Source organism: Channa argus, chromosome 19 (assembly GCF_033026475.1).
Source record: "Channa argus isolate prfri chromosome 19, Channa argus male v1.0, whole genome shotgun sequence".
Taxonomy (NCBI): domain Eukaryota; kingdom Metazoa; phylum Chordata; class Actinopteri; order Anabantiformes; family Channidae; genus Channa; species Channa argus.
Genome location: NC_090215.1, coordinates 12,111,394 through 12,134,187, shown reverse-complemented (window position 1 = coordinate 12,134,187; position 22,794 = coordinate 12,111,394). Strand labels below are relative to the sequence as shown.

General features: G+C 39.4%; 2 protein-coding genes across 4 annotated transcripts; both read left to right on the top strand.

Annotated features, from left to right (window-relative positions):
• The first annotated feature begins 492 nt into the window (after positions 1–492).
• Positions 493–9,205, top strand: cdk8 (cyclin dependent kinase 8). Of its 2 annotated transcripts, XM_067485756.1 has the most exons (13): positions 493–950; positions 2,274–2,349; positions 2,801–2,911; positions 3,800–3,940; positions 4,555–4,612; positions 4,707–4,838; positions 4,953–5,096; positions 5,855–5,924; positions 6,077–6,149; positions 6,312–6,409; positions 6,573–6,651; positions 7,373–7,531; positions 8,060–9,205. In XM_067485756.1, the coding sequence occupies exons 1-13, from the start codon at positions 823–825 to the stop codon at positions 8,183–8,185; spliced, it is 1,395 nt and encodes a 464-aa protein (XP_067341857.1). In that variant the 5' UTR covers positions 493–822; the 3' UTR covers positions 8,186–9,205. The 2 variants fall into 2 exon arrangements, with proteins under 2 accessions (XP_067341857.1, XP_067341858.1); XM_067485757.1 differs by lacking the exon at positions 3,800–3,940.
• An 895-nt stretch (positions 9,206–10,100) lies between these two features.
• Positions 10,101–22,727, top strand: wasf3b (WASP family member 3b). Of its 2 annotated transcripts, XM_067485754.1 has the most exons (9): positions 10,101–10,229; positions 14,576–14,732; positions 17,043–17,177; positions 17,381–17,534; positions 18,513–18,630; positions 19,351–19,532; positions 19,642–19,917; positions 20,646–20,956; positions 21,775–22,727. In XM_067485754.1, exons 2-9 carry the CDS (start codon positions 14,600–14,602, stop codon positions 21,930–21,932), a joined length of 1,467 nt encoding a protein of 488 aa, XP_067341855.1. In that variant the 5' UTR covers positions 10,101–10,229; positions 14,576–14,599; the 3' UTR covers positions 21,933–22,727. The 2 variants fall into 2 exon arrangements, with proteins under 2 accessions (XP_067341855.1, XP_067341856.1); XM_067485755.1 differs by lacking the exon at positions 10,101–10,229 and having other exon boundaries at positions 14,599–14,732; positions 17,011–17,177.
• The last annotated feature ends 67 nt before the right edge of the window (positions 22,728–22,794 follow it).

Sequence of the window (22,794 nt, the reverse complement as noted above, 5' to 3'; positions counted from 1 at the left end):
AAAGTTGTCTACGTATTGCTGCACCGTGACATTTAATTATATCATACCATATTTTATGTAATTTTATTTAAATAGATTTACATTTTCAATGTATTGCTTGTTGTTGTGGTGCATTTGCCGTGCAAAGCAATTTAACTGAATCTGTGCTTAAACATTGCCACACCTTTAGGAATAATCTACTTAGCCTATTGTGTTTTATGCAGCAATATATAATCTACTAGTTCGCTTTAAGCAAATTCAATATAATTAGACTAGAAGTATTTCATTTTATTAAAAAAATGACAGACAAAAACAAATAAATTATTTCATGCTACATTATGACTAAAAAGGTAAAACTGTCTTCATTATACGGATGTTGCAAACAATTCAATTCCTTAAACAGCTTTAATTTTTAGGATTTAAGATTTCCACGTGGTGTATTCTGCCCATTTTCTTTTAGTTCTTTCTCTGTTGCAGGGCCATCTTCACGACGTTTTGCGACAGTGCCGTGCGCCAATACGCCATCGTTACCGAGTGAAGTGCGTCTCTTTGGAGCAGATACCGGCTGAGCGAAACGCAGCAACAAGAGAAAGGAATATATTTCGGGATCGTGTTCCACCTGGACTAACTCCGAACACTGCGCATCTCCCCCGGTACATTAAATTTGACCTGAAAACTCGATGTTTAAGCTGGGCTGAGGGAGGAAAGGGTCACGCTGGGGAAGGCAACTAGCTGATTTACCAAACCGAGCTCGTTGGAGTAGCCTAGTTGCCTCCCAAGCGACGCTTTAAAAAAAAAAAAAAAAGGAAGGAGTGAACACATTTAGCCCAAACAGAGGTGAAAATGGACTATGATTTTAAAGTGAAGCTGACCGGCGAAAGAGAGCGTGTCGAAGACCTGTTTGAATACGAAGGATGCAAAGTGGGAAGAGGCACCTACGGTCATGTATACAAGGCGAAAAGAAAAGATGGGTGAGTTCATGACCAGCAAGGCCTCTACCCAATGAACCCTGCGCCACCCCCCTTCTCCCAAATACATTTTAATTTCTCTTTTAATGTTTTCCCTGCAAGGCCACTGGCAGAAAAGGCATGTTGTTACACATTTATGCAAATAAATAGGAAGAAAATGTAAAGGGCTGTGCGTGGAAACTGCCTGTACTTTCAGGATGCTGATGAAGCTTTCTGTTGTGTAATAAAGCACTGGCTTATGCTTTACCATGACTGTGACTTTCTGTTCCTGTAGAAGGGATGCTAAAGTTGAAAAAGCTGCGTTAAGGCCTTTCAGAAGCATTTATTAAACAGCAGGCATTGCTTTATTTAGTAAAATGAAGAACACTTTTAGGTCATGTCGTGAAAATATGAAAGAGCAGGTAGATAATGTGCTATCATACCAAATTATTTGTGGAAATAATTAAAAATGTACCATTTGAAGAGAAGAAAAATTCTGTACTCTATTCTTTGCATTGTTGGAAAAGTAGGTAAGCAAAGCTAGTTATTTGCAACATGACCTAACATATTAAAATTGTTATCATACGTTTTACTACTCTTTTTATTTTCCCTTTTCACATTTAACCTCAGTCAAGTTTTTTGTAGACATTATGTAAGAGTCAATAGTAGAGGGATGAAATGAAATAAGCGTAATGGTGAATGACATACACTATAGTTAGCACCTGCAAAGCACTAGACTACTTACTACTACCCACCTTTGTCCATATGCCCTTTTTCTTCTTCCATTTTCTAGTTTTCTACTTTCCTAATCTGACCCCTAAAACAACTTCAACTGTGTCTGGACCAGAACTGGAATGAGCTTAAAGTAGCTTATGCTATCAGGCCCATTATTATGCCACGGACATACAGAACATCACAAAAGTGCCCTAAACTGTTTAAAGATGTTTGTGTTCACTTTAGCAAACTGCTGTTTATGAGACTTGGTGAGCTAATTTGTGCGGCAGCAGTTGAACAAGGCCTGTGGAGGCACAAAGCATGGGTTTATGAGATGATTTAGGCCAGGGAGAAGGAGGGGTTGTAACAGATTGATTCAAGTGAGAGCCAGTCCCAGTGCTCTGTTTGTCCCACACCAGCTGCCAGAAAGGGCCTGTTTCCTCTCCCCTTCTATTGTTTTGAGCCTCAGAGGTGAGCTTGATTACACAAATCTGGAGGTAATGCAATGCGGCCTCTTCTCAGAGTCCCTGTGCCAGCTGCCAAGTGCCCCCCTTTATGTTTCTATGCAGACATCTCTCAGGGGGCCTGCATTTTGGTCTGGTGTTAATGTTCTGCATCTTTCTGTGTTTGTAGGAAGGATGATAAGGACTACGCCCTCAAGCAGATTGAAGGCACTGGCATCTCCATGTCAGCCTGCAGAGAGATCGCAGTAAGAGCTGCATAGTTTACTGTTTCTCTTATTTCGTCTCTGTTAAACACCTTCATACCATTGCTAAGTGGTTTATATAATATCTGAATAACCTTCACAGAGTAGCTCTTATTAAATCGGCAGCAATAGACAGCAATAGACAGAATAGAAATGCTACAAAGAATCACGGAAGAAGAAAACGGACATGAATATAATGCATAACTAAACCTACATTTACATTGTAAATTACATTTACAAGGTTTTATTTGCTGCAGGGCTTTTTACTCTAATTGCATTTAACTTTACACGTGTTTATTATGGTTATCCCAATCTGTAAGGTTTTAAAGTGCAGTAGCTTTTTCATGTTTCACAGTTTATACATGTTTTTGATAGTATATATTTCCTGTTATTATTCACAGTTTCTGCAAAAATTCTGTTTGCTTGTTTCTCTGATTGGGTTTATATATTGTAGCTGTTGCGAGAGCTGAAGCACCCCAATGTCATCTCACTGCAGAAGGTTTTCCTGTCACATGCAGACCGTAAAGTATGGCTGCTCTTCGACTACGCCGAACATGATCTCTGGGTAAAATGCATACAGACAGAACAGAACACACACCGGACATGCATGTCACAAGTTATTGAACTTATCACATTTGTTTTCTATTGATTACAAAATATGATTGGGATAATGTGCATGTGGATATTGTTCTGCATATTTGATTTTTTTTTTAAATCCAATAAGTTAAACACATGCACGTGGTCCAGCTAATAATCCATTTATGTGAGCACATTGACAGAGCAGACTGTCAATGTGCTCACACAATAATTTAATTGGCCAGGCTACACTATTTCAGTCTGATGCAATGATCCCTGTCATAAATCTGCCCTTTAGAAATGTGATTATGTTCATTTTGGTTGAAACTGCATTACTTTTAGCTGGGCGTATGTAACAAACTACCAGCTGAAAGTACGTGAAAACAATTTACATTTTTTTAATGCCTGGTGTTTGTTTTGCACTTGTGTGAACATCTCACTTCTCTAAATGAGAGACAAATGCACGAACATTCAAAAACGCAGATATGCACATACTGCTCATGCAAATACACTCCCATTCGCCAGCAGGCAGTTGTAAGGAAAGAGACACAAAATGGTGCTAATTATGCCTTGCTAAGTCTCATTAAAGCACTCACATAAACAAAGAAATCATCAACATTTGGTAGTTCAAACTCTGCAAACTGGCAGGGTACCAAAACTTAATTAAAATGCCAATCTCTGCCACAAAGCTGCAACACTCACATTCCCTCTGTAAGGAAGTAGAACCACATGCCACAAATATCACCCTTACTCATCTTGCCTGTAGAATAAACTTAAATTTGTGAGTAAATGCAGAAAAGAACACACAAAAAATTATGCATTTTAGTAACATATACAGGCACATGACAATTATTAGCATTATTTTGTCTTTCCACAGCACATTATTAAGTTCCACAGAGCGTCCAAGGCTAACAAGAAGCCACTTCAGCTGCCTAGAGGAATGGTCAAGTCTTTGCTCTACCAGATCCTGGATGGCATCCATTACCTCCACGCCAACTGGGTCCTCCATAGAGACCTTGTAAGAGGATTGGGGAGGCCTGAGAGGGGAAGGGAATAGGAGGCATGGAGGGCGGGGGGGAGAGAGAAAACATTTAGGTAGAAGGGAAAACAATGTAACAGTTGGTGAAAGATTGGATTGTTGTGTAGAAAATCAGTTAAAGGGCTGTGAAGGCCTATCAGTTATGATCCGCCTGTGTTTATTCATGATTCATAACAGCAATTTCACATGTTTTGCTAACACTTGGTGAACGAGTTTAAGTTGACAAAGATTAGCATGCTGCAGTTTGATCATTGGTTGTACATTGTACAAGACATAAATTAACACACTTTTAAATCTATTCTAGTGGTACAGTTTTCTATGCAACAATCTAAACATCTGTCTCTATTTATCTATATCTATCTAACTATATCTATCTATCTATGTTCATTCGTTACTGCTTGAGAATGGTGAGATTGAAATCTCATTACGGCTGCACTGTTGTGTCCACTAGAGGGCAGCAACTTAGTTTTGATCACATGGCGCATGCAAGACTGTAGTTCAACAGCTGAGCTACTTAAAGCTACATTAATCTCAGTACATTTGCTGTTGTTTTCTAAAATATTTGAATTGTGCTCGTCTCTTATCTCTGTCAGAAACCAGCTAACATTTTAGTGATGGGAGAAGGGCCAGAAAGGGGTAGAGTAAAGATTGGTATGTATACTGGCTCTTTTTAAATTGATATTATTTGTTTAATGTTGTTTTTAAGTTTGTTATCACTTTATTGACATACATCTTTGTTCTGCAGCGGACATGGGGTTTGCTCGTCTCTTCAATTCACCACTAAAGCCTTTAGCCGATCTCGACCCTGTGGTGGTCACCTTCTGGTACAGAGCACCTGAACTGCTGCTGGGGGCTCGGCACTACACCAAAGCTATTGGTGAGAGCCATGCAACACTGTCTGTCTATGCAGCTGCTTGTGTGTAAACATATGCAGCCAGTTCTGGTGACTTTAGTGGCAGCTTACGCTAGTATCTGCTCTGCTTCCTTTTAGACATCTGGGCTATTGGCTGCATTTTTGCAGAGCTGCTGACATCTGAGCCCATATTCCACTGTCGCCAGGAGGATATAAAGACCAGTAATCCTTACCACCATGACCAACTGGATCGCATCTTTAATGTCATGGGTTTCCCTGCTGGTCAGAGTTCACTGCTGTCCTTTTGATTAAAACATTCAGAAAAATTCACACCATTTAAAATAAATATACTGATGTGTGTTGTCATGCTAGTGACAATAAGGAAAATGGGTTACTTAACAAAGAATATATGTATATTCATTGAAGTTAAGCTCTAACAAAGTTTTATAGCTACTTTGTTCCCTTTTCAGTGGATGAGTGTTGTGGAATCTAAAGTATGTTGTGTTCTTAGCAGAGGCAGATTATTTTATTGGTCTTTCCTGCTCCTTTTCTTTAGGCAGCAAAGTGGTCTGTGTGCTCCAAACATAAATTCAGTAACACGATAGATGAGGCCAACTCCCTATCAAGGGGACTTTTACTTGCAGGGCTACATTTGAGCCTATATTTTCCAGTTCACTTAAGTTCCCTCTTATCTTCTCTGCTATTCTAGTTGTGTAAGTCACCGGTTGATGGGTTTTGTTTTGATTCAGCTGGAAATCAAGCCTTACAAATTTTCCATTGGGGGAGAGTTGAGAAATATTTGAAGAGAAACTGTCAAAACGTGAACGTAAAATTACATAAAACAGACCTTCCTTATTTGCTCACCCTGCTCATTTTTATATATATATATTTTATTTACAACCTTAATACAGTATGCTGTTGTAACAACAGGCTGCTGTGTAAAATTCTGACCATTTGTGCTCAAAACGATTAAAATGCAGACAACATGAAGGATGGGATGTTGTCAGGTGGTATAATATTGTCTTTCCCTCATCTTACAGATAAAGACTGGGAGGACATCAAAAAGATGCCAGAACACTCCACGCTGATGAAAGATTTCAGAAGGAACACGTGAGTCTGCTCAGCACCGCTGTCCCAGTTTTCTTAAAGAAGATACACACTGTCTGCTGGCTAAAATACATTTGAGTGTTGCACATGATCTCTGTGTAAAAACTTGCCCTGAAGCCATCATATTAATATAATTTGCTCCTTTTCTTTTACAGATACACAAACTGCAGCCTTATAAAGTACATGGAAAAACATAAAGTCAAACCAGACAGCAAAGCATTCCACTTGGTAAGTTAAAATGCCTTAGTCATAGAGGTTTTAGTATGATATACATGACATTAAATATAGTACAATTATAATTGCATGATAAATAAAGCATGATTTATCAACATCCCACTTCTATTAGAGATTTTTTTATATGTGGCTAACATTGTGTGCACTTCATTAAAGCTCCAGAAGTTGTTGACCATGGACCCCATCCGTAGAATCACCTCTGAGCAGGCCATGCAGGACCCTTATTTTTTGGAGGAGCCCCTACCCACCTCTGAGTGAGTCACCGACATACATAAAGTTTAGTTTGTTTATTTTTTGCTGCTCCTTAGCTTGAGTCACATTGCTCAAGCGAATTAACTTAACTGACTAATTAGCCTTAAGTCATGCGAATAAATGTTTGAAGTTGACAAGCGTTTTTCAATTGTTTTTTTCCTCCAGTGTGTTTGCTGGCTGCCAGATTCCCTACCCCAAGAGAGAGTTCCTTACAGAGGAGGAGCCTGAGGACAAAGCAGACAAAGTAAGAAATGCACGCATCATGTTTAGGTCTGCCATATTGTATTGTCAAATTATATATAAATATCATTAATACCATCAGTAATTCGTCCACATGAATAAATCATCTATACATATACTGTATAGCTGTGTAACCATATGTTTGCATCTGTACAGTTAATGTAGTAATCTGCACATGGGCCTACAAATAGAACAACTGTGCTGGAATGCCAAGCACACACCCAGGAAAAGTTCAAAGAATAGGACATTCCAGACAAAAGAACATTTCTTATTAGGAAATACCTCTGCGACAAATTTGTTGCTGATGTGAATCAAACATCCATGATTTGCAACTTGTGTCAGAAACCAAAACCATGGAGGAAAGGAAAGACATTGAATCACACCACTACAAACACAAAAAAAACCTCTAACATATGGAGCAGGTTGTGGCAGAAGTTAAGAGTAGCAGCAACACCAAACTTCAGTTATAAAGGGTTTGTCAGAATTATAGTGATAATTAGTAATATTGACTCATATGAAAAAGAAAGTAAAGCATTGTTTTCTTCATATTTTCCAGTGACATGTAGTTTCTAAATAAAGTCATAGAGCTCTTTTTATAATTATATGGAGGTGAGTGATGAACAATAATGAGAAAGGAAATTCACAGTAATTCTGATCAAAATATGTCTTTAGTACTGACAATATGCAAAGGTGCAGACGTTTAATTAAAATGTTTCGATTTGTAGAAAAACCAGCAGCAGCAACAGGGCAACAACCACACAAATGGGGCAGGGCATACTGGCAATCCTGACAACAGCCACGCCCAGGGCCCACCGCTGAAAAAAGTGCGAGTTGTCCCGCCCACCACTACCTCAGGCGGCCTCATCATGACCTCAGATTACCAGGTAGATCTATCTCTGTCTCTGTTTTTTTTCCGCTTTCCGATTACTCACTCTCAGAGACTGTGGCTCAAGTTAATTCCGTTTTTGTTAATTATCATTGTATTCATAGGAATAGTTATGGTACCGCATCTACTTTGGGTGTTTAGCAGTTTCATTCACATTCATCACTCTCTAAAAAGCATGAATTATGCATAACTCTAACTTTGTTGGCTAATGTTTGGTACATTACTTAGATATAATAGTTTTCTTTAGCTTCATCAAATGTAGTTGTGGACTTCTACCACCTACAAGGTGTTTGAACTTCTGAATACAAATTCATTTCATCTTTCATGTGCACCATCAGAAATATTTGAACAAAACATTATTGACTGCTGGATGTAAATATAGCTCCTGTGTTTCTCTCTGTCAACGTGTCACATCTGTCGTAATCTTACATTTTAGGTTAGTTACCTATTTTCTAACGCTAAAATTTGGAGCAGAACCTAGACAATCACAGAATTTAATAAATGACCTCCTCCTTTGTCCCTGCAGCGCTCCAATCCACATGCTGCCTACCAGAACCCTGGACCAAGCACATCACTGCCCCAAAGCAGCATGGGATATTCCTCTACCTCCCAACAGCCACCCCAGTACTCCCACCAGACCCACCGTTACTGAACCCCCCCCCCACACATATATGTACACACATTCTCTCTCTTACACACACAGACACACACACACACACACACACACACACACACACACACACACACACACACACACACACACACACACACACACACAGACACAGACACTGCCTTCACCACGCCCACCTGAACGAATGTACTGAGCGACGTGGGGATGTTGAAGGCAAACACCCCCCACCCACCCCTGCCCCACAGAGGGCACTTTCTCTGCAGCTGTCCAGGCCAGAATAATAACATTATTCACTTCTTCAAGATAACACACCTTAACCCCAGTATTAGAAACACCGACATTGAGTAAAACCTGATGGGTGAAACACAAGGTGGGAGGATGAGAAGAATGGATACTGTTTGAGTCCACCCTAGTAGTTACTGAGATGTAATTAAACCAGCCAAGAGAAGATGACTTGGATCAGGGGAACATTGTTAATCTGCTGTGTCACCTCCTCCTCTCTTCTTCTTCTTCACCTGTCTCGACACCTCTACGTGCAACCTACCCCAGCAAGTTACCCCCTTCCTTTTGATTCATGGATAAGACTGAAAGCTGCTATGTGACTGCCAGCGTCGACAGGTCCCCTGTTCGTCTATCCTCCTGTCTGTCTGTTTAGTTTTTTTGTGTGTGTGTGTGTGTGGCTCTGTAAGGGCCTCAGCTGAGGACTGAACTGAGCTGCTGTGAAGCATGCTTGGATGATGTGGACCCCCCACAGCCATGGCGTTGAGGGGTTTTGTTCCAAAAGGACAAAAGATGACAAAAAAAGATTTTAGTAGTTTATAATTTAATCTGTTTTCATGGTTTTGTTTTCATGGCAAAAGTGGCAAAACAACTTGTGCTAGCTTAGCGCTCAGCTGCTGTATGCTGTGGGCAAGCCTTACAACATGATTACAAAACCAACCAATCGCATGGAGGATGGCGGATGGAACATACATTGTACTGTATTATATTGAAATATTTTACAAGAAGCAAGTATCCTGACAATAAAAGTGGAAACATGTATATTGTTGATATTTTGGTAGTGTGTTCATGCAGCTATATCATGCAATGCGCAATTAGCTGATTCCTCTTTCAGTCTGACAGAAAATAGTTCATCCTTGATGTTCATGTTCACATGAGTGTGACTCTTGATGTTCAAGCAGAAAATATAGACTAGAATTACTATTGTAAGTTAATTTCCCATGGTGTAAATTGGTATCCAATCAGCAGTTGAAACCCCAACAATTTATATTTACAGTAAATATAAAACCAAAAAGGGCACTGAGCTTGATTGAAAGAATATTTGGCATGTTTTTTTTTTACATGGAAACAGAAAAGTCATACATTTGCTGCAAAGTAAGTATGCAAAGAGCATTTCCTGTATAAAGTACTTCAATGAAGGCTGTGCTTTTAATATTCATGGTTAAATTAATTATAATTGATAACCTGATAGTTGTAATACAAACGCAGGTTGTGGCTCACTCCCTTGTCCAGGCATATTGCGTATATTTGTGTATAGTAAGTCCTCCCATTGAACCTCTTCCTGCAGGATGCTGGCCTAGCTATTCCAATCTCTCACACCATATTATCAGAAGCTCATTCTCATCACAGCCTGGGACATGTTACAAATCTCTACGATTTCTTGTGATTTAAGTATTTCCTCATGTGTGTAACACTCCTCTCAGGTCCCAAAAATGAATTTTGTCATTTTTATTTTGACAAGCTACACAATATTAAGCTTGTCAGCAACGCCCCAGCCTTAGCCCCGCCCCTCCCATTACCACCAGTTCATTCGAGCAGGGGAGTCTCCCTGTCACTCAGTTTCTTTGAGAAACATTATTGGTTGATTGGAATATCCATCCCATGTTAAATCCCCAGCTTTGAGATCCGATAGGTTTATATGGTTGGTGGGCGTATCCCCATCCTCAAAGGACTTCTTTCCCCCGGAGTAGTCACACGGGCTGGGGGGACACAGGATGGCAGAGCTAGTAGGAGTATCTAACGGGACACACGGACGGACTGGTTTCTTCTAATATTTCAAGTGCTGGTGAGGGTCTTGATACTTTTTACAAAGACTGAGAAAACCCTTTATGACAGTGCTAAAATGTGTGTTTATATTTCTGTTAACTGTAGTATAATTTGTCCAAACTATGTAGTCGACTCCTGGACATAAGCTAGCTAACCGAGTGGTCAGTTGGAGCTGCACCCGGCTGGTGGATATGAAACTGACCCGTCGTAGCCAAATTCTGGCTACAAAATTAAATGTTTTACCCGTTAGTGGGTAACCACGACGTATGTCGGGAACAAATAATTGTTATTGGTTGTTCACCGCTGTGCTATTCAAGTATGGCTGTTTAAATTCAGGATTCAAGCTGGCAGTAACGTTAATTCACGGGATACAGGGTGGATGAACAGATGTGGGTCAGTCGATCAGTAACGGGAAGCGACGGTGCGGAACAGTGATTGATCGCGTTTGCCTCTAGCTCAGCGCGTGTGTGTGCGTGTGGATAATTGGGGAGTTAAGGCATCAAAATAGTACATGGTAATAACTTTCATTTGTCATTCGTCTGATGCCATTTAGAAATAGTCAGCCTAAAAGCTAAATAAAGTGTCGAATTATGACATTTTAATAACTTAGTTCGCTACACATATTACAGATTGTAATAACTGGTGAATAATTATATACATAGTATAGATATTGCTAGACACACACAACAAATGCAACGAAATCAATGTATCTGCACTTTGGAGTAATGTACAGTAATCCATAAAATGGCAAAATGAATACAAAACATTTGCAACGTGCATCTCAACTTGAGGAGTGCTTATAGTTACCAAATACCAAATATATTTTACCCGTGGCATTATGACAAAATACAGGTAAATGTGTAAGAATAAGTCTGTAAATGTACACCACTGAACAGATATGAATTATAATGTCACAAAATGGTCAAAGTATGCAAAATCACAATGAATAACAATTTATTTATTATTATTATTTATTTTTGTTTTAAACATTGATCAAACTATTCATAGACTCAACAGACAACAGACTCTCAGGTAATAAATTATGTCACAGTGCTAGGAATCATTAATTTAAAAAAAAAATGTGATTAATGATGAAATTAGATGATAATATCATTAAACTAATGATATATGAATTGCAGATGATAAATGACTTTGCAGACAGTCAAACTATTTATTTAAATTGCTGCCCTATATTTTTTAACTATAAAAAACAACTACTACACTAGAATTAACTCAGTAGACACTTTTGCCCACTCAGGTGCTTTACCATAAGTGTTTCACTCTGAGTATAATTGGAAGGAAAAGACATTCCTGGACAGGCAGTGTGACAGCAGAACTTTTTTTTACATCATATTTAGGGCATTGTGACCTGACGTAATCCAGGCTTCATTATTCATGAGAACAAGCAAAATGGCATGCAACAATAAGAAGCTGTACTCAGCTCATACATTTGGAATGACTCCTCTTTCAGGAGTTGTCACATCTGTAGTAATGTCCTTTTCTATGTCAGTGGTTTGTTGTAGAGATGTGGGCATCTGCCGTGGATGGGACTGTTAAGATGCTGCTAATAAGACATTTGAGACACTACCTGGTGTGTGCACATCGGGCTGTGAAAATTTAAGCATCCAAACACATGGCAAAAAGGAGGAGTGAGGATATAAAGCATGGAAGTGAGAATCTGTGCTTAAAAGAATAATCTAATGACGTTTGAGGTGATGTTGCCGTGCCATGCTTTACCCGTCCTTTCCCACCTTTGTCTTTCTCCCTGAGAGAGTGGTGGTGGAGTGCTTGCTAGCTTCACTTTCATTGCTAGAGTACAGGGGGCCATAATGAAGGTTCAAGAGGAGGAGGAGGGGGAGGATGCATGGGAGAGCTAGTGCTGTTGCCGTGTGAACGCAGCTCTATTGTCCCGGGAACCTTTCAGTGGCTTCTCAGAGGTCCATGTTCTTACCCTCCCCCCTTCTACACCCGTTCTTCCTCAAACATGTAAACATACACACACATGCTTTGTCCACATCTTAGTGGTACACGTAAAGTCTTTCGCTTCATGTCTCATTCATTTCCTTGTTTCTGTCATGGACTGCATGTATTCCACTTGCTGTCTTCCCACATGCACCCTTCTTTGCCTCTGCTTTCCCCTCATTTCTCAAAGCAGAAGAAGGCCATCCCTCCTCCCGCTCGCCCCCCAGTCACTCATTATTTTGCCTCATTGGTGTGATTGTCATGCCAGCCAGAAAGTAAAAACAGAAACATGCAATCTTCTCATCTGCATCACCTCCTTCCTAAGCATTAAGATGAACAATGTTTCCAAAATGTTTATGCAGAATGTTAAACCAAAGCTGTGCTTTTGCTCCAAACGGGGCCTGCATTCAGTGGCCTTTGTGTCATCACATGATGGTGTAATTTTACCCTTTTGTTTTCCCTTATTGACGTGAGGCTGTTGGGGTTTGCAGGGGGCCACTAGCTGAGAAAACATAGCCAGACGAGAAATCAGCTGCTGGGAATTGGCCATGGTGAATAGAAGTGTCTCTTTTTCTGTCATGGACAGCTGTAATGACACGATTTGTAATCACAGTAGTTTCCTGCTGGGACGCTGATAGCACAGTATTGCTTCTTGCTTTGTTAGTGATTTATTGTATCGAGGATAGAATTTCACCATTTTATTAAGATGAACAAAAATAAAAATATTTATATTTAAGTCATTTACAGAGCCAATATTTGTTACTTGTAGTGGACTAAAATTGTATTTGCAATGCATATTCACATTCACTAATGATACCTGCAAGGCAAAAAAAACAAGGGTTGTATTTCTAATACCTGTCAGCTATTTTTAGTTATCTGTCAGACTGCCAGAGCTCCTGTGTCTCACCAATCTGCTTCTCTCTGAAATGTTTTTTGGAGTCTCTGCACAGCAAATCTAAAACGTGTGAATCATTTGATTGGGAAAGCTTAAAACTTTCCATGAAAGCGTTCATAAGGAAAGGGTGTTTGCATGTGTCTGTTCATCCTTTCCAATGGTTCTTGAGACATTGCAGTATTGTTCTGGCCAAGTGTTTGGACAGGAAGGAGAGATGTGACACAGGGAGGACCAGGAAACAGGAGCTAGACTCAGATCTCAAAAACAGGAAGCAGGAATAACTGCAGATAAGATGGCTGCTCTGATGCACCCTAACATCATGAACATGAACTTCAGTTCAGAGTGTCTTATCAAAGCCACTCAAGGTTTTATTTAGACAGTTAAGTTCAGAGTTACTTTGTTTGTGGGTGTGGGCTGTACACAGTTTCTGACTTTGCATTCTGTGGAGAAATGATGCAGCAGGTGTTGCTCTGTTGGAATTTTTGGGCTTTTAATTCTAAATTTAGTTATGAAAACTCCAATTTGACTGTGATGTGGTCCATAATTTTCTGCGTGTTTGGCCATGACTACATACATGAATATCTTTTTGTGCCAGGATTCCAGCTCAGCCAGTGGCCAAGCTGGCCTGGGATTAGCTGGCACACTGTATCTTCCTATCCCTAATGCCTTAATCTCTCTGCTGGTCGCCACAAGTCTTCTTGCTCTAGAGACACTGTTGATCATCACTGCTGGTTCTCCAATTCATTTGTGTGTGCATTCAGTAAAATACACAGAAAATTACCAAAATAATAAAAAGACCTCACAATAAAATGTAATCCCTAACAGCAATGCTGCTTTAAGATATGCACTCACATTTATGTTCTTAGGAATTCATAGGAAGTCCTAAGGAAGTCATAAGTATAGCAGGATTATTTTTTTAGGTTATAACCTACTTCCTTGCAAATCACTTCATTGTGAACTAAAGCAAGCTAAAGACAAATAAAAAGGGTTTGTTTTTTTTTTTTGCTCACTTCTTTGGATTAGCATGTAATTATATTTTCTACAAAATGTATACAAACTGGTAAACAAGTCAAATGTATCCCCATATATGTCAAATAAAATTGGAAAATTACTGTATTTCAGACTGAAATGATTAGTTCAGAAATGTAATTGGCATATTGAGTTGGTTGGGAAAAAAAGAAGAATACCACTAGAAGAAAGAATGCAATGATCATTACTTACATGTTTTGATCAAATGATTGATTACTGAGTAGTAATAGTAAATACTAGTATTTAAATAATAATATTATTTCATAATAACAAATGTTCCAACCTTCATCAATAGCTAACCTGTTATCCCAATATTTATTATGAATAGACCAGCGATCTTACACATCTGTGGTACATGTGTACAGTCACGTGTAAGTTCACAGTTTGCTAGGGGGTTGGCCAGCATCTGGTCTGCTGGTTTCTCCGTCTCAGATAGTCTGCCTAACCAGTGTGAATTTGTTTCTGGTGTTTCCCTACAGCTTATGTTGGTGTAAGGCTTCGCCATGCCACTGGTGAAGAGGAACATAGAGCCCCGTCACCTCTGCCGAGGGCAGCTCCCCGAGGGCATCGGCAGTGAGCTGGAGTGTGTGATGAACAACACACTCTCTGCTATCATCCGACAGCTCAGCAGCCTAAGTAAGACAGACACACACAAAGTACCATTTGAAAAAAAAAAAACTATACGACTCAAACTGTATAAAGTATACAAAACATTTTTGCGTAATGTTAAGAACAACAAGTTCAATATCCTCAGGCTGTAATCCAACTAACTTCAGCAATACACTGTACACTATGTGTAGCGTCTTTGTAGCCGGAAAAAATCACATGCCTTCATTATTAATCCTGAAGCTGTGATTGATTTGGGTGTTGTCATAGTTACAATGCCTGGGGTCACTGGGCTTGCAGAGGGCTTATAGTGACCTCACACTTGATCATGGAGGTTTGAAATGTAATCCTTTTAGATAGCTCTGCAAAAATGATTGTATGTGGTCAGCTGTGTGCAAGTGTCACAGCAGATAATACTCTATGTGTGTTGGTGTGTATTTGAGGATGTTAATATCTGGGTGCTTTTCTATGCATGTTGGGATATGTTGTTAACTATATTTGAGGGGGAGAACTAATATTATAGAATAATATAATATTGATTGGTATGCAGACTGTAAATGTATCAAATAAAAACAATTAATCACCAAGAGAATCTATCGACAGTAATAACCTGTCAGCAGTGCGCTATGTGTTGTTATTTCACTGTTACCAATGTCACACATACCCTCAGTTGAAACCACACTAATTTTGTTGACCATTTGTACTATGCAACAACAACAACACAAATTTAAACCAACCCTTCTTGCTGTTAACCCTTCTGGTCAATTCATGTCCCTTATTGTGTGAACTTCCTGCACTGGGAGTGGGCCTTTCAGCAGCAGTTGTGTGGGGTTAAATATAAATTCTTGCACAAGCCTGACAGAGTATGTCAACACAGTGCATGTCTGCAAGCACATATATATGTATAAGTGGACCACAACAAACCCCAAGAGAGGTCAAAGTTGATGGGGCTCAGTGTGCCGGATCTGAGATTCTTCCTTCCTCTAAATATTTTTCCTGCAGCCCATCCTGTCAGCGGGAGGGACAGAAATAGCCCTTAACCTATGTTTGTGTGAGTTAGCCATAATACTTTTTTACACTCAGTGTTTTATACCTAAACTCTGTTATTAGAGAGAAGTGCTGAAACTATTCTAGCTGGTTTTTAACCCACTGGCTTCCAGTCTAGGATATTTTTAAGTCATTCTCTTTTCAATATGTCCAACACTGCAGCATTTGCAGTCCTGATAGTAAAGTAATTTTGCAGGTAAAGATTTCTGGAGCTTGGAGCTTGGGGCACTGTTGACCATGGGCTAATGGTGTGTAAAAATCTCACATTAAAAAAAAATCTTTTTCTTTATTGTCATTGTTTTAAAAACAAAAAAACACTTAGCAGCTCTACATTCGAGTTCAAAAGGTCATACACTACTGTACCAGTGCACTAACCATGCTGACAGATGATGCAGCATCCACCACTCTGTCATACCTGAAGGAAAAGTCCACTGCCTGGTACCTCTAGTACCATAGAATTAACTGTTAAGTCAGGTTGCCCATTAGAGAAGATGTAGACGAAAGAGCCCATTGGTGACTTCAAGAGCACCATCATCACCACTCATTTGACCAATTAACTGCACTGAGGTTAAACAAGTCCCCAGTTTTCAGTGCTTGACTTGAATGACAGCGCACAATTTACAGGGTCCTCACTAACTGCAGCATAGTCTGGTATAGAAACTGTTCAACCTCAGGCAAGAAACACTCACGGTACAGTGGGTTGGCACAGATTCAGTCACAGACATTGACCATTTAGCTCCCTTTTCCTCAGAAAGTAGATTCATGCTACAGGCAACTTTCCAATCTTTTCGTTGCTGTAGCCAGTAGGGGTTCAGTTCACAATGACTGGCATGTCTCAAGTTTTTAAATCTGTATCTTTAAACACGTTTTTTAAACTGGGTTAAATACTATGAATGTCTTTAAATTTACATCTTTTCTTTCAAGGTTCTACTTTTAGTCCCTAAGCAGGTGAATTGAATAATGAGATTATTGCTTTATGGCACATTGACAGCAGGTCTAAGACTAAATTGTATGATCTTTAGCAACATTTGTATCTGTAGTTTTGAAAAGGCTGGTCTTAGGTCAAAAGTGTCTAAACAAAGATTACTAGATTTTGAGCTCATTTTAATTCAGTCACAAGGAATGTTGCGATGTTGAGTCATATGAGGCACCATTTCCTAGTTTTACATTGTGTCACATTACCTTTGGATTGATTCAACTTTGGAGATTTACTGTTGAGATTTACTTGGCCCCAGATAAGAAGTCTCTGTTTTTCTCTCAGTTTTCTTTTCTCTTTGTATTGTTCATCTCCAGGTAAACATGCAGAGGACATATTTGGTGAGCTATTTAATGAGGCCAACACCTTCTACCTGCGTGCCAATTCTCTCCAGGACCGCATAGACCGACTGGCTGTCAAGGTCACACAGCTAGACTCCACCGTGGAGGAAGGTGGGTTAGAGGTTAAAGACACAGCAGATCATCAGTGCTGTCTCTCTCATTTATTCTGCATTTTGTTTCAATCTAGTGTCTTCTTTCATCTGTTGGTTTTGTTCTTATCTTATGTTTCAAATCATCACTATAGCCAAATCATATAGTAATTTTGTGATCACAGGTAAACCAATAGTTTATTTATCCTCCTTTTGTGATTTCAGTTTCTCTGCAAGATATCAACATGAGGAAAGCCTTCAAGAGTTCTACCACCCAGGACCAGCAGGTGGTATCCAAAAGCAGCGTGCCCACTCCTGTCCGAGAGATGTACAATCTGAGTGACAAGCCTCCGCCACTCAGCATCCTCTCATCATACAGGTTGGTGCATTTGACGCATGCACACTCAAACCTCCTGTGTGTCCTTTCAGTGTAATACTTTCCACATTTTTAGGGTTAACTTAAGGGTGTGTAGAGTCACATTTGTAACAAAAAGGTATAAAGCAAATATCAGTTTTGTGTAAAAAAAAAAAAAAAAAAAAAAATAGACTAGATACATGTTTTGTCATTCATTTCTGCTTCTGGCTTTCCACTAACATTTAAACTTTTAAGTAGTTTACTAAACTAAACAAAATCTGCTACTTAGTTTACACAAATAAATTAAATATTAATATTTTCTCAGTTTTAGCAAAATATTAAATTAACCTTCTTTTAAAGGGTTAATGCATTTATGCATTTTTGTGGCTTACCTAAACTGCAGACATTTAATCAATCATACTATGAAGAATTATTTGTACTGTATAGACTATGAGATATAATAGTTTAAATTCTAATCTGTCAGTGCAGGTTATCCATCATACCTTAACTTTTACAGCGGTAAACAAAAATGTGTTAAAATGCTTATATTTAACTCGGTGAACCATGCAGAATAAAGTTTTTGATTTCTTGGTTTCTGACCTACATTCACAGTGAAGCAGCAGATTTCCTACAGCTGGGTGGTAGCTGCTTTTATACAGCATGTTTTCCATTACTTTGGGTGCATTACATATTTAGTGTGGCTGGCTCCAGTGGGAATCCATCTCCCAAACCTTGTCTACAGCAGCACACTTCTCTTTTTCTCCAGTCTATGTCTCTGCTATTCCACTTTTCATCCTGTCATTTCCAATGTGATAAGAATGTAGGATTACATACTCATAATTTCAGGCCTTGCTCTTTCACCAGCCTGCTCTTCTTTTGTAATATTCATAGCCTTACTTGTTTTATCCTTGAGTCCTTCATCTTCCCACAAAGATACTGAACTACTCATAGAACTTTTGGTACAAAGACATGTCTGAGCCTGTTTGACCTTTATCTTTATAGGGATGACCACAAAGAAGCACTTAAGTTCTACACCGACCCCTCTTACTTCTTTGACCTGTGGAAGGAAAAGATGCTGCAAGATACAGAGGACAAGAGAAAAGAAAAGAGAAAGCAGAAGGTACAGTTCTGTCATAATGATCTGACAGATCAGCTATGGTTTATTATTCCAGGATGACAGTTTTTTTTTTGGTCAAATATTAAGATTTTACTTGGTTTAGAAAAGACCGGAGGGCGAGCTAGAGGTAGCAGAGCTTAAGATGTTGAGGTTCTCTTTGGGAATGACGAGGATGGACAGAATCAGGAATGAGGACATCAGAGGGACAGCTCATGTTAGATGTTTTGGAGATAAAGTCAGAGAGGCCAGATTGAGGTGGTTTGGACACGTTCATAGGACAAACCGTGAATATATTGGTAGAAGGATGCTGAGGTTGGAGCTGCCAGGCAGGAGGTCTAGAGAAAGACCAAAGAGGAGATTTATGGATTTAGTGAGAGAGGACATGAAGTTAGTTGGTGTGAGAGAAGAGGATGTAAAGGACAGTGTTAGATGGAGGCACATGATTCGCTGTGAGGACCCCTGAAAGGGAACAGCCCAAAGGAAAAGAAGATTAACATTTTACTTGCAGTCAAACTGTTTCCGGTGCTACAACTTTCTAGATCTTTAGAGTAACTTTGAATTATTAACCAAGTCAATGTAATAACTAAATATTGTTGTCATCAGGGCCAGTCATCAGGCCACCAGTAATATTTAATAGGGCATTTTAAGAACATGGAAAAATAAAGCATTTTCAACATCCCTTTGTGTAGCTTTTTAAATTATTTTCCTTTCTCGTTCATTTAGGAACAGCGGCGCTGTGTGGATGGGACATTACAGAGGGAGGTGAAGAAGGTTCGCAAGGCAAGGAACCGTCGACAAGAGTGGAACATGATGGCTCTGGATAAAGAGTTGAGGCCGGATCATAGACACACCATACACCGGGACAGAGGCACGTCCTCTGAGGGCTCAATGTCCCCAGAGAATAGGTAGGTGAACAAAAACACTAGTGTGTTTTTTCACTGTATTTTTTGTACAGCAAATACCTGTCTGATGACACTCATGATGTAATGTGCTTTATCATTCTGCATTTATTAGGGGTCACGGTACCGATCAGCACCAATACCCCAACACCATGAACCATGCTGGCCACGCCCATACCTACTCTGGCCCTCCGCCAAGTGTTTTGGCCGCTCAGATGGTGGCAGGACATGCAGCCCGTGGAGGAGGTGAACATGACAACAGAAGCCGGGCTATGATGGCCTATCAGGGTGGGACACTGGGCCGTTCTTATCAACATCAAGTGCCGTTGCCTCCTCCACCCACTGAGGCATTAAACGGTGGCTCCATGTCATTTCCACCAGTTGACTATAGGTATATATACAAGCTAAATGCAATGCAAGCACAATTAACTTCATGTAACATAAATAAAGCTTTTACCACACTGTCACCTAATTTAAAGTTTATGTTCTATATTCATACTTAGTTTTATTAAAATAGCATTTTTTTATAAATTGTGTATTTAGTGTTATGTTTTTTAAATAAAGATATAGTGTATATAGAAGCAAACATCACACAGTAAAACCCAATCAGGTGTCTGGGCCAGAAGGGGAGATAGTGACCAAAATGTTTACTTTTTTAAGCCCATCATATAGTCAATATTTAGCCTGTAAGTTACCGCAATTTACTCTCTCATTTTTTACATGTGTCCTGAGTTTATTTTTGTACATTTACTCTTTTAATTGTAAATTGATTGCAGGCTTATTAATGTATTTTACAATTACTTTGAAAATGTTACTGCCAGAAACACAAATGTTTCAAAAGGTGCTGTGTTTGCTTTTGCTTGATATTTGCCAACTGTAAATTTAGAAAGATTCAGGCTTAACTCTGACCCAGGACAAATCAAGACAACATTTAGATGATCAAAGTATTAGAACTGGCAAACAAAGCAATTGTTAAGAATAAACTCTGTGCTAATGCTGCCACCTAGTGGATCAGTTTCCCTATCTTAAACTCTGATGACTGTTTGTAATGACAAAACTAAGTATTGTCTGCTGGGATTTTTGTTAACTCTGCTCATTGCTTTTCTTTCTCTCTCACAGTATGGATGGTTATGCCAACACTGGTCCTCCTCCCCCTCCTCCAGCCCCTCTTATTCCTTCTTCCCAGACTGCCTTCGCCTCACCACCCGGAGGTCCTATGGCTCCTGGGCCAATGGCTGGCGCAGGCGGCTATACTCCGCCTGTGCCACCTGTATCTGGAGCCCAGACAGCTCCACCTCCTCCTGGTCCTCCACCTCCTCCCATTCCAGCTGGTGCCTCCCACTCTACAACCCACAAGATGTCCTCTGCACCTGCTGAGACAACAGTCATCAACGATGCCCGCAGTGATTTGCTGGCTGCTATACGTATGGGTAAGCGTTGTCATGCTATGTTCTTATAAAAACACATCTTATGCATCTGTGTATATTCTTTAGAACAATATTTTTACCTGTCTACATAACAATGTAAGATCTCTTTATAACACCTGAATATAAAAACTTAATAGAATAAACATGAAACACTTCCACACATTTAGCAAAATAGAATTGTTTATCCATACTAAATACAACAAAATAAAACAAAATAAGCAAGACATGGGAAATCTATTATAAAAGTAATTTTGTGATATACATTTTAAAATGTGCCAGATTTTACAGAACTGCCATAAGCAGACTAGTTCTGTATCTACTCTCCTTTCGGCTTATCCCGTGAGTTCAGGGTCACCACAGCAGATCATTTGTCCACATGTTGATTTGGCAGACTAGTTCTGTGGTATTTTGAAGAAGGTTAATGGTATTGCAAAAGAAAATTACATTGCAGAAAAACTTTTAATTAATGCCTATGCATAAACCTGTCTTACAGTATGATCGGATCTTCATTTAGGTTACATTAAGTTTTAACTAATAAAACACAGATATCATTGTATCATCATTCATATTTTAGGGTATTTACAGCGAATTTACAGTTACTGTCCTTGATATTCAAATCAAATAGTAAAATGTGTTTTGATACACAGTTTGCCAAAAATTACCTCATTTTTGATGATTTTTGAAGAATAGAAAGTCTAACCAAAGAAGTAACACTTAAGTGAAGCTACCTTGATTTTGACCGGTTTCCCTATAATCTGTACACGCCACTCAATGCTTATATAAGTGAAAAAAGTGGATTTTAACTTTACACTTTGCTGCAGGCATTCAGCTGAAGAAGGTGCAGGAGCAACAGGAGCAGCAGGCAAAGAGGGAGCCAGTCGGGAATGACGTGGCCACCATACTGTCACGGCGCATTGCTGTGGAATACTCCGACTCTGAGGATGACTCGGAGTTGGAGGAAAATGATTGGTCGGATTAACACATACGGAAAAATGGGATCACCACTGAAGATACACACACTATAAGAAGGCACACGATTATGTGATTGCACACTCATTTGAAAGAATGTCCACTGTAACATACTTGCAGGTCGTCACAGACTTTGTTAAAAACACACACACACACACACACACAGAAACTACACTTACACAAAATCACGTGCTGAAGGTTGACATAAGCTAAATGGTCCAAAACTGGAAATTGGGGGCTGCATTCAAGATGTAAAGAGACACTGTAAAGAGACTAGTAATATACTGTAATGGTGACAGTCTGTAAAACACTAACATTTAGTTGGATGATTACATTTCAAAGCATTGTGAATACACCCCTGTGGATGTTTCTCAACCTATTATAACACTATAGACACACAGTGGAGATGCTGATTTTAAGTATAGTCAAAGCCTGAGAGAGTTAGAAGAATTAGAAATTTTCCTCTTGAGCTAACCGATGTACTTGTCTTTTTTAAAATATTTTTACTCAAACACTTGCATAGATCAAGTTTTTAATGTGTAGTTGTAAGATGGATGAGCTCCATAGTAGCTGCTGTGAGTGATATACCCAGGCCACAACGGAACTGACTGGGAAGAGTTTTCAAAATGCTGTGGTACAGACGGCTGAGAGGGTGATATGTAAAAGTCTTATTTGTTATAAGTATGATAATTGGTTCTGCCATCTGCACTGCTGCGTGGGATGGGATGGAAGGTGGGGGTTGTATATGTGCTAGTGTGAGCTCTGTAACCTCTGAGAAAAATAAAATGATGAATGAAGGATGATGGCTGGGCTACCATGTCTCTTTACTGTTCCACTGTCACCATAGAGACAACACATACCCAGCTCTCAGA